At 53.3% G+C, this 22,945-nt stretch overlaps 10 protein-coding genes across 10 annotated transcripts; 6 read left to right on the top strand and 4 right to left on the bottom strand.

The window, feature by feature from the left end:
* Positions 1-187: 187 nt before the first annotated feature.
* On the top strand, positions 188-2,960 carry AB675_5600 (uncharacterized protein; the record flags this gene model as incomplete). Its single annotated transcript, XM_018145826.1, has 5 exons — positions 188-214; positions 265-284; positions 339-375; positions 1,998-2,442; positions 2,500-2,960. The coding sequence occupies 5 exons, from the start codon at positions 188-190 to the stop codon at positions 2,958-2,960; spliced, it is 990 nt and encodes a 329-aa protein (XP_018002020.1).
* Positions 2,961-4,188: 1,228 nt separating this feature from the next.
* AB675_5599 (Citrate/oxoglutarate carrier protein) lies at positions 4,189-5,264 on the bottom strand (the record flags this gene model as incomplete). The annotated part of the gene is made up of 3 exons (XM_018145823.1): positions 4,189-4,243; positions 4,313-4,985; positions 5,039-5,264. 3 exons carry the CDS (start codon positions 5,262-5,264, stop codon positions 4,189-4,191), a joined length of 954 nt encoding a protein of 317 aa, XP_018001797.1.
* A 571-nt stretch (positions 5,265-5,835) lies between these two features.
* Positions 5,836-7,397, bottom strand: AB675_5598 (Citrate synthase, mitochondrial; the record flags this gene model as incomplete). Its single annotated transcript, XM_018145822.1, has 5 exons — positions 5,836-6,024; positions 6,073-6,195; positions 6,258-7,114; positions 7,168-7,240; positions 7,296-7,397. The coding sequence occupies 5 exons, from the start codon at positions 7,395-7,397 to the stop codon at positions 5,836-5,838; spliced, it is 1,344 nt and encodes a 447-aa protein (XP_018001964.1).
* A 671-nt stretch (positions 7,398-8,068) lies between these two features.
* AB675_5597 (Rpb7-binding protein seb1) lies at positions 8,069-10,179 on the top strand (the record flags this gene model as incomplete). The annotated part of the gene is made up of 5 exons (XM_018145821.1): positions 8,069-8,188; positions 8,246-8,591; positions 8,640-8,722; positions 8,776-9,883; positions 9,935-10,179. The coding sequence occupies 5 exons, from the start codon at positions 8,069-8,071 to the stop codon at positions 10,177-10,179; spliced, it is 1,902 nt and encodes a 633-aa protein (XP_018002162.1).
* A 1,455-nt stretch (positions 10,180-11,634) lies between these two features.
* AB675_5596 (putative transporter) lies at positions 11,635-13,441 on the top strand (the record flags this gene model as incomplete). The annotated part of the gene is made up of 4 exons (XM_018145820.1): positions 11,635-11,834; positions 11,896-12,200; positions 12,252-13,036; positions 13,103-13,441. 4 exons carry the CDS (start codon positions 11,635-11,637, stop codon positions 13,439-13,441), a joined length of 1,629 nt encoding a protein of 542 aa, XP_018001822.1.
* Positions 13,442-14,024: 583 nt separating this feature from the next.
* AB675_5595 (20S-pre-rRNA D-site endonuclease nob1) lies at positions 14,025-15,335 on the top strand (the record flags this gene model as incomplete). Its single annotated transcript, XM_018145819.1, has 1 exon — positions 14,025-15,335. One exon carries the CDS (start codon positions 14,025-14,027, stop codon positions 15,333-15,335), a length of 1,311 nt encoding a protein of 436 aa, XP_018002060.1.
* A 412-nt stretch (positions 15,336-15,747) lies between these two features.
* On the bottom strand, positions 15,748-15,996 carry AB675_5594 (H/ACA ribonucleoprotein complex subunit 3; the record flags this gene model as incomplete). The annotated part of the gene is made up of 2 exons (XM_018145818.1): positions 15,748-15,764; positions 15,822-15,996. 2 exons carry the CDS (start codon positions 15,994-15,996, stop codon positions 15,748-15,750), a joined length of 192 nt encoding a protein of 63 aa, XP_018001769.1.
* Positions 15,997-16,317: 321 nt separating this feature from the next.
* On the bottom strand, positions 16,318-17,886 carry AB675_5593 (Bifunctional solanapyrone synthase; the record flags this gene model as incomplete). Its single annotated transcript, XM_018145817.1, has 4 exons — positions 16,318-16,492; positions 16,541-17,016; positions 17,037-17,775; positions 17,822-17,886. The coding sequence occupies 4 exons, from the start codon at positions 17,884-17,886 to the stop codon at positions 16,318-16,320; spliced, it is 1,455 nt and encodes a 484-aa protein (XP_018001961.1).
* Positions 17,887-18,932: 1,046 nt separating this feature from the next.
* AB675_5592 (uncharacterized protein) lies at positions 18,933-20,003 on the top strand (the record flags this gene model as incomplete). The annotated part of the gene is made up of 6 exons (XM_018145816.1): positions 18,933-19,271; positions 19,319-19,354; positions 19,411-19,437; positions 19,495-19,566; positions 19,618-19,919; positions 19,973-20,003. 6 exons carry the CDS (start codon positions 18,933-18,935, stop codon positions 20,001-20,003), a joined length of 807 nt encoding a protein of 268 aa, XP_018001901.1.
* Positions 20,004-21,240: 1,237 nt separating this feature from the next.
* On the top strand, positions 21,241-22,697 carry AB675_5591 (putative tRNA-splicing endonuclease subunit sen2; the record flags this gene model as incomplete). The annotated part of the gene is made up of 2 exons (XM_018145815.1): positions 21,241-21,756; positions 21,837-22,697. The coding sequence occupies 2 exons, from the start codon at positions 21,241-21,243 to the stop codon at positions 22,695-22,697; spliced, it is 1,377 nt and encodes a 458-aa protein (XP_018001855.1).
* Between the last annotated feature and the right edge of the window lie 248 nt (positions 22,698-22,945).

Below are 22,945 nucleotides of genomic sequence, written 5' to 3'. Positions count from 1 at the left end.
TTGCCAAGGTGTGACGTCTGAAATTAGGCAACAAGGCGATCTGCACGCGCAAACGCGAACTGCCCCACTTCCACCTTGCTTGTTCTTGACCGCACCACTTCCTTTGTCTCTACATCTTCCACTCGGCAAAGCATGCGTCCAATTCGATGCTTCTTACCTATCAGCCGACTGCATCTATCTCGACAGTATGTGCGTATTTCTCCGCATCAGCAAGGTAAGAGTTGCCAGCCCTCACACTCGTCACAGCTGACCCTTTCGCAACAGACTGCGATCGTGTACGACTGGTGAGTCGAGCGCGCGCCGAAAACACCTGCTCATTATCTCTAACGCTTCAGCAGGCTCAGATTCCAGTTTCATGAGACACGATCGCATCCGGTACGTACTCTCGCTTAAGATGCTCACGATACTCTAGGGCAAGGGGCCCAGGAAACGTTGACGCCGGCGCACAAGCAAAGAAAGACGGTGTTGTCTAATCGACTGAGTCGCATGACCACCTGATCATTCCTGCCCGGTGCCGGTCCTGTGGTTGTGACACACAGTCCCTAGGCTGCTACTCCTGCTTGTCGGATGCCGCATGGAAAGCAGTCGGGCGTCTCCCGCCGTCGGATACAGTGGCATGTGATGTTGCTGTGTTCCCGGTTCGATGAGTGACGATGCAATGGGTACGAAGCCGGCAGTGCGACCCGACCGAAACCTGTAAGGCCACTGCCGGTTGAAGACCCGCCGCATACCTGCTTCATAGCCTTTCCCGATGGTGCGCGAGATGGAGGTCAATACAGAATAATGGAGTGAGTCTTCTGTCTCCGAAAGATGCTTACCAAACTCTAGGGCAAGGGGCCCAAGGGATGTTGACGCCGGCGAGGGACCGCAAATCAGACGGTGCTGTCAGATATAGCTAACGGCTTGACGACCACCGGATTCTGCTCTTCCGGTGCCTCCCTTGCGGTTGTGACACACAAGCTAGCCTGCTACTCCTGCTTGTCGGATGCCGCATGGAAAGCAGGCGGGCGTCTCCCGCCGTCGGACATGGCTGCTGCACTAGCTTCGCCATGTCCCCGGTTCGACGAGTGACAATGCATAGGTGAACCTACTCTGGGGCCCTCGAAGAATCAGTAGAGTCAGCGCCAGAGTACCGGATCCAGCATACCTGCTCCGTGGCGATGCGACAACAAATGCCAATAAGGCGGCGGTGTTACTACTGACTGTGGCGTAGGGATTTCTGAGATCACTGCTTCTCTCCTATAGTTCTTTTGACTCGCTATTTGGGACGCCTTCTCGTGGCGCGAGTTGTGAGTAGTCTTCCATGGAGGCGAAACCAAGATCCCCTTCCCGCAGACTTAAATGATCCGACGGCCTAAGCGCAACTTCGCTGCATCTCCAGCATGGTCTGGAAGCGTTCTCCTCCCCTTCACATTCATAACTCTAGCATACAAGACTGTTGCCAGATCATAACCTTGACAATTGATATTCGAGAACTGAGTCTTTCTGTTGACCTCATGCCATGTCCGCGGTTGACGGACTGCCTTGGCTAAGAAAGAGCACTGTCACCTGCCTCGAATATTGGTGGTCATCACTTGCCAGTACACTGCCCCGGACAACGGTTTCAACATCTCACATCTTCTTTTCGACTGTAATAGTGATGCCTTGCCCCTCATCTAGGTTTGTTGATGTTCATCGTCTTCAAAATATCGTCTTTACCGAAGCCTGTCCACTCCTTGCTGCAAGGATTCCGTTGACAACACAAAATGTCATCACAATCAGCACTGCCTCTGCTGCCTGAGGTGCCCAAGCCGACACGTACGGCCACAGTGACGAAGGCAATCTATTGAATCGACCAGATTGTTCGAAGAGTCATCAGCCGTCCAGCACCAGCTATCAGCACTAAAGAGCAAAATCTACGGGACAAGATTCTGACTGAATGTCATCGAAACTATGCTGTGAGCACATTGACTTACATATCATCCTTCTCCTAGTCCGTTGTGCTGATGCTATGCTAGTATCTCGACAACCTGAGACCGTTTGATACTATCGAGAACGTACAGGCCGAAGCTGACAAGCTTACGACATCTGTTCGGGACACATTGTCCAGCATTCAAGGCTCGGGCCTGGTCATCTCTGCCACTGGTGCCGCCAACGGTACCGCAGCCAAGTCCGATACTCCAGTCGCCGATGAACCCCTCAGCATCGCTATCGTCGCCGTGATCCTCCGTTCTCGAGCACCTGTCGAAGCAGCAGATGACGCCAGCGCATCCAAGACGTCCGTCGAAGTCGAAGTCCTGCCATTTCGCTATGCTCCAGTACAGGTCGTGGCTAGTAAAAAGCAGCTCTACCTCACCGTCATGAGATCCGTCGTCGCACTTAGTCAGCGTCAGGCTGCCCATGATCGTACGGAAAAGACTACCGATGACACCGAGGCGAATGACAAACCATCCACTTCAAGCCGTAAGTTCGCGCCATCTCCGCCCAAAGCTCCCAACCAGTGGACTGACCTAACTGCAGCACTAGCCAAAGTCGATCCTAAGGATATCAGCCTTACCAAGAACATGGTCGACAGCACGAAGGAGCAGCCTGAACTGGCAAAATACTTCCCCGTCCTGTCCAGAACCAATCTCGCCGATATCCCCTCCTTCAGAGCCGCTGTCAAAGCCTGGTGGGATACCATCGACGTTGTCCACATCTACCTCATGAACCCAAAGCTCAAGTTCGGTGACGTCGATGCTGCCACTGGTATCAAGGTCGAGGAGCTCGACTCCAGCTTCTTCTACTGCACAGAAAGCTACAACGGGATATTGGAGTGGGTCAACTCCCCGATGGAAGGTAGTGGCAAGGGTTGGAATGGTGGCCGTCCTGTAGTCAAGGTCGTGGTTGAGTTGAAAGAGGCTGATCGCCTTTCCATCCTCGACACGTCCTTTGCAGCCAATCTGGCTGGAAATCGTCACATGTGGTTAAGATCGAATTAGGTGGAGCGATCGATCACACCTACAGCACCCAACCACGGCCAAAGGCAGTTCCGCGTGCCAGGCACGTCGAAAGGAGTCTCATTACATGATGACACGATGGATATGCTTTCCTTCTTCGACGACCGTCCATCGATGGGCTCTGGGAAGTTCTCAGACCCCGGTGCTGCGACTCTGAGCACAGTCCAGGCGCCTAGATCCTGACAAGGTCATCAGACGCAAATGATATGAATTTCCTACTCGCATGGCTTCCCTTTCGTCTATACTTCTGTTTCTCACTGCGATCAGACTTTATTTCCATCAGATGTAGCTTAAATATCCCTGAAGGACATCTTCGTCATGCGCAATGCACTGGGAGACACTGCTTTGGCGTGTTGGATCCAGCGAGATAGTGTACGGACGCAATCGCAGGGGTATAGCCTCGTTGCCTCGTCCTCAGTCCGAGTCAGAGTGGGATTGCCGGCTTGGGCGTAGTGGTCGCCTGGATATCGGAATTCCATGTGCTTGGATTTTTAGAGCTCTAGAGAGGCGTGAATTGGGCACGTAGATGCTGGAATCCCTATTGCAACGACCTCTTGTATTGGCGCTGGTCTTGGGACATATCACGAGTCAGTACAGGCAGCAGCACATCCACGGTGTCCACCTACATGGGAGTTCAAAGCATTCGGACAGCGGTCTCTTTTCCCATAAAGTCAAAATTTCAGGATCGCACCCAAGCGGGGAAGTATAGCGGACATTCAGAGTTCGTGGAAGGGCAGAAAGCGTTTTTGGACCGCTATACGCTTTTCAAGCCTCAGCGTTCGATTTTCCCGTGTGCATCGAGTTTGAAGCACCTTCCCGCTCTCTCAAAAACACGTCGGTGTCCACCGCGGAATTTCTGGAATACTCCTACGCTACCGAGCTCTGTCTGCCCGTGAGCGTTTTCAGAAACTCAGGGTGTGATAGATCGACCGTCTTGCATCATCTCTCCTCCCTCAGCAGATGGCCGGAAGTAAATGCTCGCTTCAGGCTCACAGGGTCTCTGCTACTCGGACGGCATCTCGTGACGGCGGCTTCCTGAAATTCTCCAACATTCCCGACAGCATTCTATGTTTTTCTTACGCATGCGCTGACTTGGATTGCACATGGATGGATTTCAATGTCGTGCTGGTGATACATCTCTTGCGTGCGTCTTATGTGATTCGGTTTGGAGATATGAAAAGTTGTTTGGTGGGGAGGATCGTTAGCTTGTTTAATGCTTCGCGGTAACGGTCTCGCCGGTGAGTTTCTCGACTGCTTCTTTGGCCCTGCGAACAGATCAGTCAGTGTGGGTCGGCCGCTTGAACGAGACGAAGTTCGTCGAGCAAAACACTTACACATCACCCAATGCCACCATGCACACAGTCTGCCACACGCCCAATCCAATACGGGGCGCCACACCACGATATAGACCCTTGATGCCGTTCTGGCCGTAGATATACCTCAGTGTCTTCCCAACGGTCAGGTTCTTCGGGCGATTTGGGTCGACGGTCTTGCTCTGCATCTCAACACGGATGACCTCGATCGGCTGGTTCCAGGCAGACAAGCCACCACCTAGAGCAGAAGCAGTGATCTTCTCGATTACGGAAAGTTTTTGACCGTCGTCTTTGCCCGTCAAGCTCCTGATCCCGTTTTCCGCCAGACGTGACAGACCGAACCGAGAACCCCAGTTGGTGACTTGTCGGATAGCAACTGCGTTGACGCCCTTGTTGATGCCGCGGATGCCTTCTTGTCGGTAGATGTTGGCAAAAGTGGTGAATGTGGATGGAGGCTTGATGCCCTGCGCGGCGAGCTTGTGTTGGGTGATTTCGACTGTTTTCATGCATGTGCAGAAGCCCATCGTCGCGTATGCTTGAGCAAGACCGCCGAACATGCCACCGCTGATGCCGGCGACAAAGTTGTTGGCGCCAAATGTTTTTGCGTAGTATTCGGCTTCGGAGGCGACGAAGAGAAGTACGGCGCCTTTGGTGGAGGCTTCGATCCAGGCCCAGGGGATGAGGCCTTGGTAGACTGCACGGAGTATTAGTGGAAGGGTCATCGATAGATAAGGGACGTCAACGCACAGCCAAGAGCACCACCGCGTCCCCATATCCTGCTCATGGCACCAGCGAATGTGTCTGTCCTGTTGGCGGCCATGGTGGTCTTGACGACTTCCAAGGGCTGGCCGAGGGTAGTGACCTCGAACATGTTCAGGCCAGCTCCGAGGAGCAAGTTCGAGAACTTCACGGGCTTCTTCTCGATCTTCTGCGCGGCAGGCGTCGAGTTGCCCATCACTGATTGTGTTGACATCGTGTAGGTGCTGCTGTTGGGTGTCTGCCCTGACCAAGGGAGTATGCTGGCTTCGTAGCCTCGGTTGGATGTCACGGGTGAGGCAGGAGTCTATGAATGTCGAAGGATCTGCGGTGAGTGTTGCCACAAGGTAGAAGGCAGCAAGGGCACGATATGTGAGCGGAGATTGGATCAGGTATCGCGAGACAGTGCTGTAAGCTGGACGACGATGAGGTGTGGTACAAGCAGTGAATGAGTGATTCGGGAGTAACCCGAAAATAGTTCATTTGGGAAAGCACATGCACGTCGGCCTCTTAGCGCCCCGGCTCAACAAAAGCACAACCCAACACTGGAGGCTCGGGCCCCGGGCGACGCCGTAGCCGCCTAAAGATCATTGTTGGAGAATTCAGCATTAGCAGATACGCACTGTCGGATCCCAACAGCTACTTTTACAAGGCTTGAATTATCAGTAAAAAATTAGCTTAGATTGTAGTAATGCCGTGGAATACACCCGGAAGCCCTAGACCGCTCATAGTATAACTACACGCTTGAAAGTGCTCATTGAGGCATTGAATAGACCAAGAACCTCTGTCTACAGGGAAACTCCGACAAGCTTGGCGTATGCTTCTGTGCTGAATGACTTGGGCCGCTCGATCGGAGCACCGACGGCACGGTCGATGATGAGTTGCGGGAGAACACCAAGAGCACGAGACACGCCGAACAGGACTGTGTAGTAGTTGGCTTCAGTCAAGCCGTAGTACTGCAGGAGGACACCAGAGTGCTGCAAAAAGTTAGCGTAAGTTCAGTCAGGAGAAATAGCGACACTTACAGCATCGACATTGGGATATGGGTTCTTGGTCTTGCCGTGCTCGGTCAAGACACCGGGAGCAATCTTGTAGACCTGGCTGACCAGCTTGAACATGGGATCCTCAGGAAGCTTGCGGAGGGCGAACTCGCGTTGTGACACGTAGCAGGATCAGTCTTGCGCAGCACAGCGTGGCCGTAACCAGGCACCACGCGTCCAGCCTTCAAGGTCGACCAGAGGTAGTCGGTGATCGACTTGTCGCTCAGATCGCTGCCAACAGACTGCTTCATTTGCGTGAGCCAGTTGAGCACCTCCTGATTGGCCAATCCGTGCAGAGGACCGGCCAGACCGTTCAGGCCGGCAGCCAGAGACAGCATAGGCGAGCTGAGAGCGCTACCGACCAAGTGGGTGGTGTGAGCACTAACGTTGCCACCTTCGTGATCGGTGTGAATGGTCATGTACAGACGCATTAGCTCGATGAAGTCCTTGTTGTCCCCGTAGCCCAGCTGGTTGGCCAAGTTGAAGGAGAAGTCCTGGTCTTTTTGGATCGGAGCAACCTTGCCATCCTTGTAGACATTGCGGTAGATCTTGGCTGCGATAGTGGGCAGCTTCGCGATGAGGTTCATCGAATCCTCGAATGTGTATGACCAGTACTCTTTCTTGTTGATACCCTTAGCGTAGGCTTTCGCGAACTCGGACTCGTGCTCGAGGGCAACCACGGCGATCGAAAATTGAGCCATGGGGTGGAGAGTTGACGGGCAGCGGTCGATGAGGTCCTCGACGTGCTTCGGGAGCTCGGCACGCGCAGCCCAGTCGGCGGAGAGGTCGCGGACTTGCTGCTCGCTGGGAACCTCGCCAGTCAAGAGAAGCCAGAAGAGACCCTCAGGAAGAGGTTCCTCTCCGCCAGGAGCTTTAGGGAGCTGCTCCTGGCATTCTGGGATCGTCCGCCCGCGGAAGCGAATGCCTTCCTCGGAGTCAAGGACTGACCCTTCCCACACGAGTGACTTGATGCCTCGAGCACCACCATAGACCTGGTCGAGAGTGACCTCGCCGACGACCTTGTTACCTATCGGCCAGATCAGTCACTGTCAACAATGAACGCTTGCGATAGCCACGTACCAGCTTCTGATCGGAGCTTCTTGATCTTCTCGATTTCACCAGGCAGCTTGGCAGCGAAGACTTCCTTCAGCGACTGTGATCATATACGTCAGTCTGGTATGTTGGTTGCAGGGTGGGCCATATCGCACCTGGGTACTCGCAGCTCGGACGCCGGAGTATGCGGCTCTTGACAGGACAGGTCTCGAGGATGCGCGGAGGGCTGCGCTGCCCAGTCGGAGTGAGGCAGCCATGTTGCAGTTGTGTGGACAGGTCAAGACAATGAATGCAGCAAACAGTACAGAGCAAGTCAAACAAGGCGTGAGATAACAATATGAAAGGGTGTTCCAAAATTATAAGTTATTGAGTGAAAGCTAGCCGCTCCACAGCATTGCAGATTTCTCCGTTGAGCACAAGCTCTGAACTCACCAACCTGCCATCCGACAGCGCTTCTAGGCAGTAGGACTCACCGTAGCTTTAGGCGCTAAAAGGCTTCTCCGCTTTGTCTTGTTCATTGAAAACCTGCCACATCACGACCTTTCTCTTCATCTTCATCATCCTCTCTACCACCCATATCCCGCCCATTGCATCTCAATCTCGCCACGATCTAAGCATACACGCCAGATAGAGACATCCTCGACCCTAGCGACACGCGGATCGATACGACTGCGATCGCGCACGACTCTTGTACATACAGTAGCACTCGCGCCACCTCTGACTCTTCCTAACGCCATCCCTGGCAGCGCAGTCGCTGTGCTGGACTGTGTCGATCTGGATCGTAGCATCCACGACTTTCGCAGTAGCACACTCTCTTTCTTGTAACTGCGCTGGAGTTCAGCTTCGTCCAGACCGGATTAGACATCATCCTGTGGTAGATCGAGTATTCTCAGCTGAGTGCATTGAAGACAGTAACAGTAAAGTCATCATGACTTCCGCTGTAGCAGAGCTGGACACTGTCCTGCAGTCTATGCTATCCCTCAAACCTCCAGGTGCTACTAAACCAAAGATCGACGCCATCACATCTCTCTGTGCCGCCAACGTACAAGTATGTTAACCACTTGCCCGCCTCCCTGTCGCACAACTTGCTAACGACACTCGACAGTCATCCACAGTAATCATTCAGAAGCTCTTCACTCATTTCAAGAAGGCCCCGGGTCCATACAAGCTAGGCGTGCTCTACGTTGTAGATTCAGTCCTTCGACAGTGGATCGATGGCGCAAAGAAGTCTGGCCAGCCCTTGGGCGCAGGAGCTGCTGATGGCACATTCGCTGCTGGAGTGTATCGTATCACTGAGCTGATCGACGTGTTCGTAAATGATACCATCGCTACAGCCCCAGACGATCAAAAGGACAAGATCATGAGACTGTTCGACATCTGGGAGAGGGGCAACACATTTCCTGCTTCCAAGAGATCCAAATGGAAGGAGCAACTAGCTGCACCACACAAGAGTATGTCTCTCTTCACCCACCACAGTATCTTCTACTGACCAGATCTAGGCACAACACCCATCGGATCGCCACGACCTGGCTTCACACCCCTCGGAATGGCTAACAACCCTCAACAACCAGCTCAGGTCACCGTCGCTGCTCAGGACACTTCTGCTCTTCTCGAAAAGTTGAAGCCATGTCTCAGCAGAATGCTGCTGCCCAGCAGCTCCCGGTAACTACTGCGATGCCTCCTGCTAGCTTGAATAATATCCTAGGCACCCATTTTGGAGGCAATCCCGGTATCGTAAACGCGATCGGTCCGCAGGGGAATGCTGTAAATCCCTTAGGAGCAATGTTCTCAGGCTTGAATAATGGCGCCACGAGCCAGAGTCCTGCCAACGTACCTCAAACAAACCCCAATCCATTTGCTGCTCTACTTGCACCACCTGCAGCGGCCCCTGCTGCTGGGCCTACCGACCCAGCTGCTCAGATGCAACTACAACTCATCCAAGCTCTGGCTGCTCAAGGTGTTCCGCCTGACCAATGGGCTACCGCCTTGCAGATGCTGAACGCTCAGACCGCGCAGAACGGTGGTAATCAGTATGGTGGAGCATCACGTGATCAAGATGCACACACCCGCTCTCCAAACGGTCGTCGCCGGTCACGCTCACCGGACTATGGTAGAAAGCGGGATGAGTCTCCAGGTCGTCGCCGCCGCGGCAACAGTCCTGGTGCTAATCCGTACCGTGAAAATCGCCGAGGTGGCGGTGGTGATAGCTATCGTCAGCGTAGCCCGCAAGGTAGAAGACGACGCTCTCCAAGCCCACAGAAGAATGAGCCCAATCTTCCTCCTGCCGAGCGCAACATCACATACGATCCGAGTCTGCCTGCCGGTTCTATCAAAGTCATGAGTCGAACACTCTTCGTTGGCGGTGTCACACAGCGAGAACCACATCTACGAGATTTGTTCGGCAAATTCGGTATCGTCCAGACCTGCATAGTCAATGTCGACAAACGACACGCTTTCATCAAGATGTTGACCCGCAAGGATGCCGAGAAGGCTCGTATTGGCATGGAGGACTTTCGAGAGGGAAACTCACAGCTGCGCACGAAGTGGGGTGTTGGCTTCGGTCCGCGAGACTGCAGCGACTATCAGACTGGCGTCAGTATTATTCCAATGGAACGACTCACTGATGCCGATCGCAAGTGGATGGTCACTGCCGAGTATGGCGGTACTGGTGGACAACCGATGGAAACTGGCATGGTGGTGGAGGAGCCGGATATTGAGATTGGTGCTGGCGTTTCGTCGAAAGGTAAGCTCCCACACATCATTTAAGCTACAAAGGTACTGACAGTGACATCAGCTATGAGTCGTCGCATTGCGACCGACACAGGCGGCAAACGAGGTCCCGTCTCAACGCGCACGGGCGGCGACAATCGACCACTCTCACGAGACAACAACAACCCCAACAACGTCCCTGTCAATCCCAATGGCAATGGAGCCAACATGCCGTTCAACTTCGCCAATATGCCAATGCCGACAATGCCAAATGGCATGCCTTTCCAGTTTCCTCCGGGCTTCTTTCAGAACTTTCAACAACAGCAATAGGTTGATAGGACGGCATGGACAAGAGTTATCTCGACCTTGCCAGAGATTGGCATATGAGCGAAGTCATCATGTCTATCTCAGGGCGATGTGAGATTGTGCAAGACCTCGCACTCGAGGTGGACGTCAGCTTATGGCACATCAAACGAAAAGTCCCGCCAGATTGTGCCACGTTGCATTTGTGGGCGTTGCTATCAATGGGCGTTACTGGGGCGAGGATGTTCACTGCATCGCGGGTCGTTTCAATGCGGATAATGCCTCTCACAGTATCTGATGATTACAGAGGCTTTTCTGATGGGAATCTCGCGTCTCGACACAAATTTGAGGCAGGCGTAATGGTCGCATAGGTATGCATAGGCAGGAGCACTACATCAAGAGCACCTGCATATCGGGTCAACTCGTTCATCTGCTATTAGTTACCGACACAAATTCTGAGCACGAACAAATGTAAATATCCTACGAAAGCCTGATCCTTCTTGTCTTCGTGAGATCTTTGAGCCGTGCTCGTCCGTATAAACTTTGCAGCCTCCAACTTCCACTCTGACAGCTGCAGTCAGCGATCGCTCGCTCAGGTAGGTACCTGATCTATCCGTACGCGATGGAGAGATTCTTCCCCAAGCTAATTGACCGCTGTGCAGACCTCGCTCGCTGTCCTTAAGACGTCCAACCTCAGGCCTGCTGCCGTTCGGCGTCAGCCATCGACGAACCCAGAGGGTCGTGCCCGCCAACTCAAAGTCTTGCAGGCTCGTGTTCGCTCGGAGGCCGCCTGACGCCGAGGTCTGGGCGCTAGAAGCTTGTTATTCTTGTCGCAAGTTGAACGCTGCACAAGCATTGAGTTGCCAGCAAGCCACCTTGAACTTACGGTGCTTAGCAGAAGTATACCATCGTGTCCCAAAGGTAATTGCGAAAACATGCAACGACAGCTCGACAGCTACTTCTGCGGACGGCTCAGTGATCACACGAGCAGAAGTGCAACCTGATGGGTGTAAAAACAGTAGCAGCCAGGGCACATCCCGTCCTCGCCACTGGCGTCGACTCGTTTACTCTCTAGCTGTGGGTTGCCTCGCCACCGCCTGTCTGTGGTGTGTCATCCTCCCCACTCGGCGCTGATGCCGCTGTGGGTACAATCCCCAACTTCAGTCACCCGCCCTACCAAAGATGGAGTACAGTTCATTTTGCGGGCGCGATGCCCTTTGCGACAGGTGCTAGTGCCACGAACAGAAAATAGTTCTCTGTTTTCTCTATATCCGAACGTGCCGCCACAAAAGTCTGTCGTCTTCTTCTGGCAGGTTTACTATTTCATAGTAGCTGGCGCTTCCGCGGTTTTGTCTGCTTTTGTAATCACGCTCTGTCTGTGCTTTGCACTTTCTCCCCTTGCTTTACTCTACTCATTGGCTACAAAGGTCTGGCAACGCCATCACCGATCTTGGGGACACAGCAACGCCTTCAGCAGTCGAAATGTCGGCCGAGCAGGATACCGCTGTCCGCGATGGTGTCTCTACACCAGACAGCAACAACTCACCCAAGCTCTCCAACGAGAAGCACATCGCTGAGGGCAACGACGATGTCAATCCCGACGAGCTCGCTATGAGCCAGAAGGAATACCGCCATATCATCCACAAACTGGATTGGGCGATCATCCCTTACTGTACTTTACTGTACGTTTCGTGTTTTTCCATGCTCTACTGCGCTTCGAATCAGCGGCTTACGACCCAATAGCTATCTCCTATCCTTCCTCGACCGTGTCAACATCGGCCAAGCCGCCGTCGCCGGTCTCAAAGGCGACCTGGGCATCGTGACCGGCAACAAATACGCTATCTCGCTCTCCGTCTTCTTCATCGGCTACATCATTGTCGAAGTTCCCTCGAATCTGGTCCTCAAAGCCGTCAAGCCTCATCGCTGGATTCCAATCATTATGGTTGCTTGGGGCATTACTATGACGCTAATGGGTCTGGTCGAGAACGCGGCTGGCTTGCAGGCGGCACGGTTCTTTTTGGGTATTGCTGAGGGAGGGCTGTTTCCTGGTAAGTCCACGGACGCCATTCATCGCGACAGGAAGCTGATTGAAACCACAGGCATCAACTTTTTACTTACCTGCTGGTACGCGAGACGACAGCAGAGCTTCCGCATAGGGATCTTCTTCTCTGGAGCGACGCTTGCTGGGGCCTTCGGAGGAGTTCTCGCATACGGTCTCAAGTACATTCCCTTTCCCGCCTGGGAGCACTTCGGCGACCTCCCTCACCAGAAGAACGTCCCCACACCGGGCGGCTGGCGCTGGATCTTCATCCTCGAGGGTCTCGTCACACTCTTTGCCGCCATTCCCGGCTGGTGGCTCCTCGTTGACTTCCCGGCGGACGACAACAAGATCCTCACAAAAGAGGAGACCAAAAAATGGAATCACTTCCTCGCCAAGAGCCAGGGCGTGACGAACGCCGATGTGCCGTTCTCGTGGGATCAGGTGAAGACTGCGTTCGCCGATTACCGGACGTATATGTATGCGATCATGTACATCTCGATCGCCGAGCCGTTGTATAGTCTGGCGCTGTTCACGCCGACGATTATCGCGGATCTGAAGTTCACCGGCGCGTCAGCGAACTTGATGTCGACTCCGCCATACGTGTTCGGGTTCATTACGACAATGACGACCGTGTTCGTGGCAGATCGATACTTTATCCGAGGCCCGTTCATCCTGTTCTGGTCCTTGTTCACGATTGCTGGTTACGCGATTCTGATCTCGGATGTGGCGCCTGGGGTGAAGTACTTTGGTATCTTCTTGACTGTGGCTGGAGTTTCGCCGAATATTGCGTTGGCGATCAGCTGGGTGGGCGCGAACTTTGGTCCGATTTATGTGCGCGCAACTGTGAGTTCTTGCCCGTTTCCCAGATCTTTCCACCACATTGTTCCAGTGGCTGATTCTTCTCAACAGGTGATGGGCTTCTTCTTCACAATCGGCAACTCGGCTGGCCTCATCTCCTCCAACATCTATCCCACAGCCGAGGCGCCACGCTTCATCAAAGGCCATGCCATCAATCTTGGCTTCGCCTCCCTCACATTCCTCATGACCAGCGCCATTATCTTCGTGAACTGGCGCGAGAACAAGCGACGAGACGCGATCAGCTTTGCGCACCCGGATGGGAGGGATGTTGATCCTGCGTTATTGGACCATCCGGAGGAGAAGGCGAGATGGGGTTACAGTGAAACTATGGGCAAGGAGGAGCTGTTGAGGTTGGGGGATCGGCATTTGGGATTTCGGTATGTGCTGTGAAAGTATGATCGAAGGATAGGGTCGAAAGGGAGGGAAGGAAAGGAGGGGGATTGGGGCTGTGCTGGGAAGGGAAGACGCTCTCCCGGCTTCTTACTTCGACGTTCGACACCGGCTTCACTAGGGACCCACGATGACAGCTTGTTGACCATCAGTCGGTCAGAACGAAGCTTCCAGTAGCATGGCATTCCGGCTACTCGAATGGTATACTGGTCCCAAGTTCGTGCAATATCTTGCCGCCCACGGTACGCCCTCTTGTACGCAGATGGTCCAGTCAACCACATGAATCTTTTCCCAATCACAACCAGATGGCATCCTTGAGTGTTCGCTCCCAGTAGCTGTGTTTGCTGTGTTATGGTCGTGCTGATGGGGAACTTAGCTACCTAGATTTGCTGAGAAGGTCAGCTCGGGGAATGTTTAACACGGATTCTATTTCCGAGCCCGGTTATCGATAGACATTTTTTGGATCAAACGTCTTCGCATTGCGCACATGATGAAGTGTACAACCTATGGGCCCAACCAGTACACGGTAATACTCGACCAAGCCTCTGATCGTCTGTAAACACTCCCCGGCTCCGAGCCCGCAATGGCTTCGACTGCGCCGGCTAACGAGCCACCGAAACCATGCCACACCATCGTTCTGGACTCATCGCCCCTCCTTCTGAATATCCCCGGTATTTCGACACTACGAGCCAACGGCCATGAACTTGTGACAACGCCGACAGTGCTGGCTGAAATCAAAAATGAAGAAGCCAGGAGCAGAGTAGACACGCTCTACAGACCGTTCCTGACGTTGCGGACACCTAAGCCGGAGAGCCTCAGATTTGTCAAGGAATTTGCGAGGAAGACTGGTGATGGCGCTGTGCTGAGTCAGACGGACTACGAGATACTGGCGCTGGCATACGAGCTCGAGTGTGAGAGAAATGGCGGCGATTGGCGGCTGCGGAATGTGCCTGGTCAGAAGAGAGTGAATGGAAGTCCACCTGCGAAAAGGACGGAGGAAGAATTGTCGACAGAGGACAGCGTACCCGCATCACAAAATGCCTCGAGCGAACCAGAAAGCACAGAGGCTCCAGGGTCAACCACGAAAGTTCAGCAAATAGACCCTGCGCCTAACGAAGAAATGCAACGACTACAGATAGTAGAAGAGCCAGAAAAGTCGAATGATGTTTCAGGAGCGGGAGCGGAAGCGGAAGCAACAGAATCAGAAGCAGAAATAGGAACTCAAGAAGAGACACCAGAGGACTCAGGCGACTCGGACGAAGGCTGGATCACGCCATCAAACATCAAAAAGCACAAAGCTCGAGACGACGGAGCCGACAAGTCAAACGCCACACAAAAGACGCTGCAAGTAGCGACGATGACCGGCGACTTCGCCATGCAGAATGTCCTCCTACAGATCAACCTGAACCTCCTCTCCACTAAAACCTGCAAACGGATATCATCGATCAAGCAATTCATCCTCCGCTGCCACGCCTGCTTCGCCACCACGAAAGACATGTCGAAGCAATTCTGTGCCCGCTGCGGCAAGCCCACACTCACACGGGTCAGCTGTACAACCAACGACAAGGGTGAAGTCAAATTGCATCTGAAGGCGAACATGCAGTGGAACAATCGTGGCAACGTCTTCTCCGTACCGAAGCCGATTGCTGGAACGGCGAACCAGAAATGGAAGGGGCCTCAGCAGGGCGGAGGACAGGGCGGATGGGGTAGTCAATTGATCTTGGCGGAGGATCAGAAGGAGTATATTCGGGCGATGAGTGGGCAGAGGAGGAGTAAGGAGCGGGATTTGATGGATGAGGATACTCTGCCGGGGATTCTGACGGGGGATCGGGGGAAGATGGGTGGGAGGGTGAAGGTCGGTGCTGGTAGGAATGTAAATTCGAGGAAGCGGTAGTGGTGCTATCAATGCTGTGGTCGAGTCAACACCTAAACCGCCATTTGGGCTTCTCTCGACACTCCGTTCTGCCTGTGTCGATCATCTGAGAGTCGTGCAACCTTCCAGATTCGATGCTCTGAATCTCCCATCGCAGCAGTCGGGGCATGCCCTTAGAGGCGGCCGCATCGTTGGATTGGTGACTGCCATCCGAATTACCTTTGTCGCACCTGACCTACATCTGCAGAGCTCGGATCAAGCAGTTGAGCCTCCTCCATTGCGCCCTTGACGCCGCCTCCGGTTGTCATACCGTTGACCGCATAGCCAAACGAATGCGCTGGTCGTAATCCGCCCATAGAGCGCCGATACCCATATCCTACACCCTGAACGCCTCGTACACAATTTCGACTTTATTCTCCTCCACGTAAAATGGTCACTTTTTCGTCTCAGCTATCATATGGTCAGCGACTCTTTCTATTCTCCATTCTCCAGATCAATAGTCCCTACCTTGCTGCGTCAAGAGCAGCCCATATCTCTTCTTCAGCGTGACTCGGTGCCGCGAGTACTTGTCGTCAGGGCTGAATCTCGCAGGGTGTGCGCTTTTTGTGACGGTGCCATCGAGGACTTTGCGCAGGGTATAAATGCGCTTGCCGGAGGCGTCTTCGGTGTACATAAGATGCATGGTGGCTGTACAGTGAGGTCCGGAGTGCGTGGATCGGCGTGCGCCAGTGTTGTACAGTTGCGACAATGGATGCGACACGTATGCAGTTGAGTGTTCACGTATAGGTAGGTCAAACCCGTCGAAAATCAGTAGACACTTTTTCCCCAAAAACCGCAACTCCAGGCTTGGCGTCAACCGGTCGGGGACCTGGGCCTCTATCATGAGGGACAGGACGAAGCTGGACATAGAATGCTACAACATAAGATCCAAGCTTCATCGGTTATTCGCCTGAATTTGCTCCCAGCGAGATGTCTCCTATGTACAGACCTCTTCACACATACCTCAGACATGCCATATTCCGGGCACCATCCCCTGCCACAAATTCTGTGCATCGTAACTTTGCCTAACACCCGCCAATCTTTGCTCGAAGTCCTTTCCCAGCCGCTCTGCTGAAAGTGCATCCTGCCAGCTGGCAGCATAGTTTGGGTAGACCCAAGGATGCAACACACGCATCCACCTACAGCAATGTCAGTAGGTTTCTCAGACTGTCCGCTGGAGGACTTACATGAAAAAGAACTCCAGCCCATCCTCACACAACCCCTTCATCTCGTTCTCGAAGAAAGCATCACGGGTCGGATCCTTCCACCAGAGCTCAATGGAGATGAGCAGTAGTGGTCCCCACTCAAGCCTCAGGCGGTCGCTGAAGATATTCTGGCCTTGAGCCTGAAGGTGCGGGCTGGTGATGGGTTGAAAGGTGATGCCGAAGAATTCGTCTGAACTCAGTTTGAGCCCGTCTTCGACAAAGCCGCGGACGTATTGGTGAGTGAGATTCATGATCTCGACAGTCGCCAGCGTGGTGATTGTGAACTTGGACCGGCGGTACCCAAGGGGATTGCTTTCTGCGATTTCATCCGCAGATTGTCGGGGCGACATGTGGCGTTGGTTGTGGCCCTTGTTGGGGATCATGCGGAAGTCGCCATTCGCGCTCGACTCGCTGGAGTTGGCCGTGTTGATGAGGTAGACGTTGTGGGACCATTGTTTCTGCGAGCCAGAATACCCACTGGAGAAGTAGCCAAATGTATTGGGGTCGTCTCAGACTCGTAGGCGAGGTTGCTGAGCCCGACGTATACGGCAGGTAGAGCTTCGTCGCTGTAGGAAATCCCGCCGCCATAGAAACCGGCATTGCGGCTCGTCTGCATCCTGATACCCGTCACCACGCCAAACGCGCCAAGTGAGCCCTTGAGTGCCCAGAACAGATCAGCGTGCGCCGAACTATTGACGTGCAAGATCCGAAGATCTGGAGTGACGACCACGAAGTCAAGCACGTTATCGCAGCTCCAGCCATGCGTGTTGGCATACCATGAGAAGCCGCCACCAAGCACATAGCCTCCAACGCCTACATGACCGACACGGCCGCCAGGCACCGTGAGGCCATGAGGTTCGAGGGCAGCGTACACCTCCGACCAGATCGCTGCAGGACCGAGCCACACAGAAGCACGATCTTCGGACACGACAATGTTGGAAAGCGCAGCCAGGTCCATCGTCATGCCATGGTCGATGTTCGAGGCGTTCACGTTTGAAGAGTGGCCGCCTGAGACAACGGCAACGCTCGTATTGGTTGCTTGCGCGATCTGCAGAGCACTGCGGACGTCTTGAGCGCCGTCGGGGAAGAAGCGGCAGGTTGGACGTAGCTCACTTTGCTGAACGCTCCAATAGTGGGACTCTGCTCCTTCATAGACGGTGCTGTTTGGGAAGACCACTTGATCGGGGAAGACACATGCTAACTTCTGGCACTGAGTACTATGTCAGATGTGTAGCCCCGCGCGGGTGGCTGGAGAGTGCTCACGGCATGGCGAGCTTGCGTCTGACAGGCTGCAACGTTGTTGTCGACTTCCAGTACTGTCTGTTCATGTCGATTCAGTATGCTTGCTTGGGCGTAAGCGGCGCTCGTTGCGATGGCGAGTGACGATAACACCTGCCACATCATTCCAGAAATCCAAGTCCTGCTGGAAAGCGTATGCGGAGCGGACGATGATAGAGAGGGACATAAAATGATCACTTTGGGCCTACATGTTGTGAAGTAGTTGCTTTCCACCTTGCAAGATGGTTGCCTGCGCGAATGACCAACTGTGTGCAAGTTGGTGTTGACCGGCAATACGTTTCAGGATGCTGGTCTTCTGGTCTTCCTGTCTTGGCAGTGCAGTACATGTAAAATCTGCGTCAAGCTCACGTGGGCGCTCGCCTTCCCCACGCCACTGTGAAGCTCTACTGCACCACTGACTGCCGCCCCTCCTCAGAAAGTCTTTGAGCATCTGTGCGCAAGCCACAAAGGGTTTGATGGTACTCTTTGCCACCTGAAACCAACTTTGCACTTAGTGACTGCGCCGGATTAAGGTAGTTTAAGCTCTGGACCTGACTGGAGTGATTACAAGGTTTTATGCCAATAACCCTAGAAACCTAGGCTGGTAACTTTCACGATCACTTCCTACGGAAGTGCCGACCTGCATCATGCCCTTGGCATTTGGGAGTGGTGTGAGTCGACGAAGCGCCGCGATTTGGGGTCCGCCTGGACTATACACGATCGGATCTGACAAGGAACGGGAATAGAAGCATTGGCTTGCATCTCTGGAAATCCCTTTAGCTGGTGGTTAGGAACTCATAACCTCAGCCACAACATACGGAACCCCATGGGACGGACTGTCGCCTACCTGACTCATGCACGATCGAGTCGGCGATATTATGGTTCTGTCCTCAGCGCAGCCTCCGAAGGGAAGACAATGATCTCGCCATCCTGACGGAAAGTCTACTAGAACCATGAGGACCCTGACCGTGGCAGTCAAGAGGAGATATGTAGGACGGTGGTATCCTCGAGAACAGCCTTGGAAGTGCCTAACAACAAGTGGTGTGGTTATTCCTTACATTCAAGCTAAAATATACAGCGTGTGTTCTCTTCCACAATGGCTGTACAATCTGTCATCACCTTCGCGTTCCTTCTCATCGCTTGTGTGCTTGCGACGCCGACCCTCGAGCAACGCACCAGCAACGTGTGCGCAGGCGGCCTTTACGGCGAGCTCATACCCTACTTGAAGAACTGCGATGTTGCACAAGCGTATTGCTCGATCAAGTATCCGGTGGCTTGTACAAAGGGTCTCTCCAAGCGCACTGCACCAACGACTACAACGAAGGTGACCACAACCACATCAAAGTCTACATCCAAGTCGACTTCGTCGTCGGTGAATCCGACCTCTTCGGCCTGGTCTAAGTGCCAGGGGCAGGGAGCCAGCTTTGTATCCACGGTTCGTACACTCCTGGTTCATCATCGGGCTTTGCTGACACAACCTAGCTCTGCTCCTGCATCGAAACACCTAGGCCATGTAAGGTCCGTTGGCTTCTCAATTCCTTCGCCGAGGCTTCATCTTTCTAACACAGGCCTAGAGTACGACAACCTCTAGGGTAACAACTGTAAGTCAGCCACGATTCTCGTGGATAGTACATGAAGCAGGCTAAACGCACACGTAGAAGCCAACCACTACCACCACTAAACCCATCACGACTACCACTACGACTACAACGACATCTACGACAACGACGGTAAGATCCCGTATGCGCAGCTGCGACCGCCTGCATATTGACATCATCTAGACAACATCAATCGCGCCAGCGTACACACCTCCCAGCGCCGTCATTCAAGAAGGTCGATACTGCCAGGAACTCCAAGGACCCGGCTACACCATACCCAACGGAGTCTGTACCCCTGCAACCATCCAAGGCTCTCCGAAAGCATTCAGCCCTGTCACCGGCGACGCCGGCTCTTGCACCAGCACCGATGACTGCACTGTTCAGTTCTTCTCCGACACTGCCTGCACAAACTTCGTTACCACCATTAATTTCCAAGGTTGCGAGTTCTATGCCGACGGCAGTGTTCAAGCCTACAGACTGAACTGGTAGGTTCTACCCATGCGAGGCTATGTTGGAAACTTCGCTGACGAGATCATAGTCCTCAGTGTAAGCCATTGGGCGCTAATTGAGGTTGAGGTCGACGTAGTTGGTCTCACGTGCACCGCGTCCGCCGACAGCCTCGCGGCTGGGGACAGCAGTAGCTTTGTCGGTGCGAGAGTCTGCGGGCAACATCTCCAGTGACTGTTGCTGCCCATCTAGCTCTACCAGTCACATCTCTGGGAACATCCCGTGACACGTGTGGCCGAACCTTAGCCGCTGGATCCCTAGCATCAAATATGTAGAAGGAGCATACTCTAAGACCATACAACCATCATTATCTACCAGCTCTTACTAGTAGTATTCATACTCACAAGTACAGAACATACAATTACAGACTCAAGGCAGAATAGCAATAATAGCACAGCAAGCTGTCCTACTACCATTCCCATAACACAACTACTGCATCAGTACACAAGGCATACCTCGTTGTGGCAGATTTTGGTAGCAGCGATAGCCGTTTCCATCTTGACGAGGCACACCTCAGTGTTAGTGAGGAAGGATGATAGGAGGGGCATCCCAACATTGCATCTCAGGGTGCGAGATAGGTCCAAGGCAATCATGGAGTCTCGGGATGAGCATTAATTAAATGCATCGGACCGATAGGACGAGATGCAGGCACGTTGAGTCAATCTACGGACGCCACGTTGGGCACAAAATACAAACAGGCACATCCGTCAAGATCCGACGCAGATCAGGCACTGGTGGTGCTTGTTTTCGGAGCCGCCCAAATAGGGCGACATTGTCGAGTCGAGATGTAGTTGGCCATGAGTAAGGCCACATCGTATAATTGACGGGAAGAAGGAAAATCGAAGCAACAATAAATAAATGCACATGCCATTATAGGCTTGGCGGTTCTACTGACCCAAATTTTGGCGAACGGCCGAAGCTTAACAGCGCTGCATCACCACTTTAGAGAACACAAACATCGAACCAACCACTCGTCTTCCTTCCAATGACAATCATTGCCAACTTATCGCCTTCGGTCTTCTACGCTTCAACGACGAGACTAGCGATGCACTCGACAATATCCCGCGTCTAACCTCAACCTTCCTGCCGAGTCACCACCATCCGAAAGTGAGTGAGTCCGATGTCCTCAGTCCCCATCAACGTGATGACTCCTTTTCTTGCCTAGTTGGAAGCATTTTGATTTCAGCGACCCTCAATGCGGGCACTTGTATTAGACTACAACGGTATCTGATTGTTAAATCATCTGTCATTGATCTCAAAGTCTTGAGTTGAAGACCACTGCTGACAGTGTTGAACAGCATGGCTTCTGCGGCGGTCACACGACCTCAATCTTCTGAGAAGAAGGCGAGGCCAAAGCAGAAGAAGAGACCAAACTACAATGACATCCACCGGAATCTCCTTCCCATCGAAGTTCATCCCCTACCGGTCCTGATACCTCACAACCCACTCTCCATTGCCGCCATCGTCCTATCATACTTGGCGCAAGTACTGTACCCTCCCACGCAGCCAACATACAATGGATACTTCTCTTCCGCCACATCGTCAATCCATGCCACGGATCCGGACACGATTCGAAAACTGTGGGAGATGGGCTTTTTTGGTCGAGGCAATTTGAGTCGAAGCGAGCCAACATGGCTGGAGAATCAGAAGAAACACGGCGCGACGGCTGAAGAAAATACAGCAAAGCGGAGGGCGGAACGTCAGCAAGTCAAGCTGGAGAGGGCGAGAAAAGAGAAGGAAGAGATTGAGAAGAGGCTGAACGACGAATTGTTGGCCAATGCGAACGGAAACATCCTAAAGAACAACGCAACGGATGTGAGTGATATCGGGAGTGTGTTGGCTCAGAAATTTCTACGCCGATCGGGGCAAAACCAGCGATGAAGCTTCATACACAGAATGGTTCGATAGCTGGATACGATGACTGGAAGAAGCAGGTGGAAACTAATGGTCTTCCGACGCCGCCTCCGACATCGACCTCGTCAGAAGACACGAACCCCCTCGAGACACGGCCGCCGTTACAGCGCACAAAGACAGTCCGCTTCTCGCCAACGATCGAGGCACGAGAGTTTGATCTGAGTTCGCCGGTCATATCACCTATCAAAAGTCCAGGATCTGCTGCGGTGGAAACGGAGAAGGAGGAGAAGCACGTGGAGATCAAGAACGAGGAGCATCTGACTCTGAGTATGGAAGAGACGTTCTTCCTGTCGTATGGACTAGGCGTGCTGGAAGTGTATTGCGACGACAGTGATACCATTCTGCCGCCCTCGTCGCTACTATCCCTGTTTCGACGGCACTCATATCATCCAGCACGGTCATTGTCGATGGCAGCGGAGCCAGACGATCCGTTTATGCTATCGTATGCCGTTTACCACCACTACAGATCAGCTGGATGGGTTGTGCGGTCCGGCATCAAATTCGGGACAGACTACCTGCTCTACAACAGAGGACCCGCCTTCTCGCATGCCGAATTCTCGGTCACGATTTTGCCGTCCTACAGTGATCTATATTGGCAGTCGACGCAGGGACATCGAGACTACGTGGCCAGCAAGACGCAGAAGACTTGGTGGTGGCTACATGGAGTCAATCGCGTTCAGCAGCAGGTGATGAAGCAGTTGCTCATCTGCTATGTGGATATTCCACCTCCACTGACAGCCGGGGAGAGGAGTGCAGAGACAGATATCGGCCTCGAATTGTCCAGGTACAGGGTGCGGGATGTCACAGTCAAGCGTTGGACGCCAAACAGAAGTCGTGGTTAGATGTTGCGACAGATGAGGGCATGTTGAGCTGGGTTCTTCGAGCAGTCTGTGCCTCGTGGTTCAGGCGACAGGATGTACCTGGGTACTACTATCACAATTTGTCCTCATCACCATTCGCCTCAGGCTATTTGCCTTGTTCATGTGATCTCGTGATTTTTGCCCCACCAATTTAGCCTTTTTCGGACGCGACAAAGTGATCGCCCGCTCCATCCACTTCCACTTCCTGTACAGTTGATTCTCTTGTCCTG

This window comes from Cyphellophora attinorum (genome assembly GCF_001299255.1).
Source record: "Cyphellophora attinorum strain CBS 131958 chromosome Unknown Contig8, whole genome shotgun sequence".
Taxonomy (NCBI): Eukaryota; Fungi; Ascomycota; class Eurotiomycetes; order Chaetothyriales; family Cyphellophoraceae; genus Cyphellophora; species Cyphellophora attinorum.
Note: the sequence above shows the minus strand (reverse complement) of the source record. Positions and strands in the feature narration are given on the sequence as shown.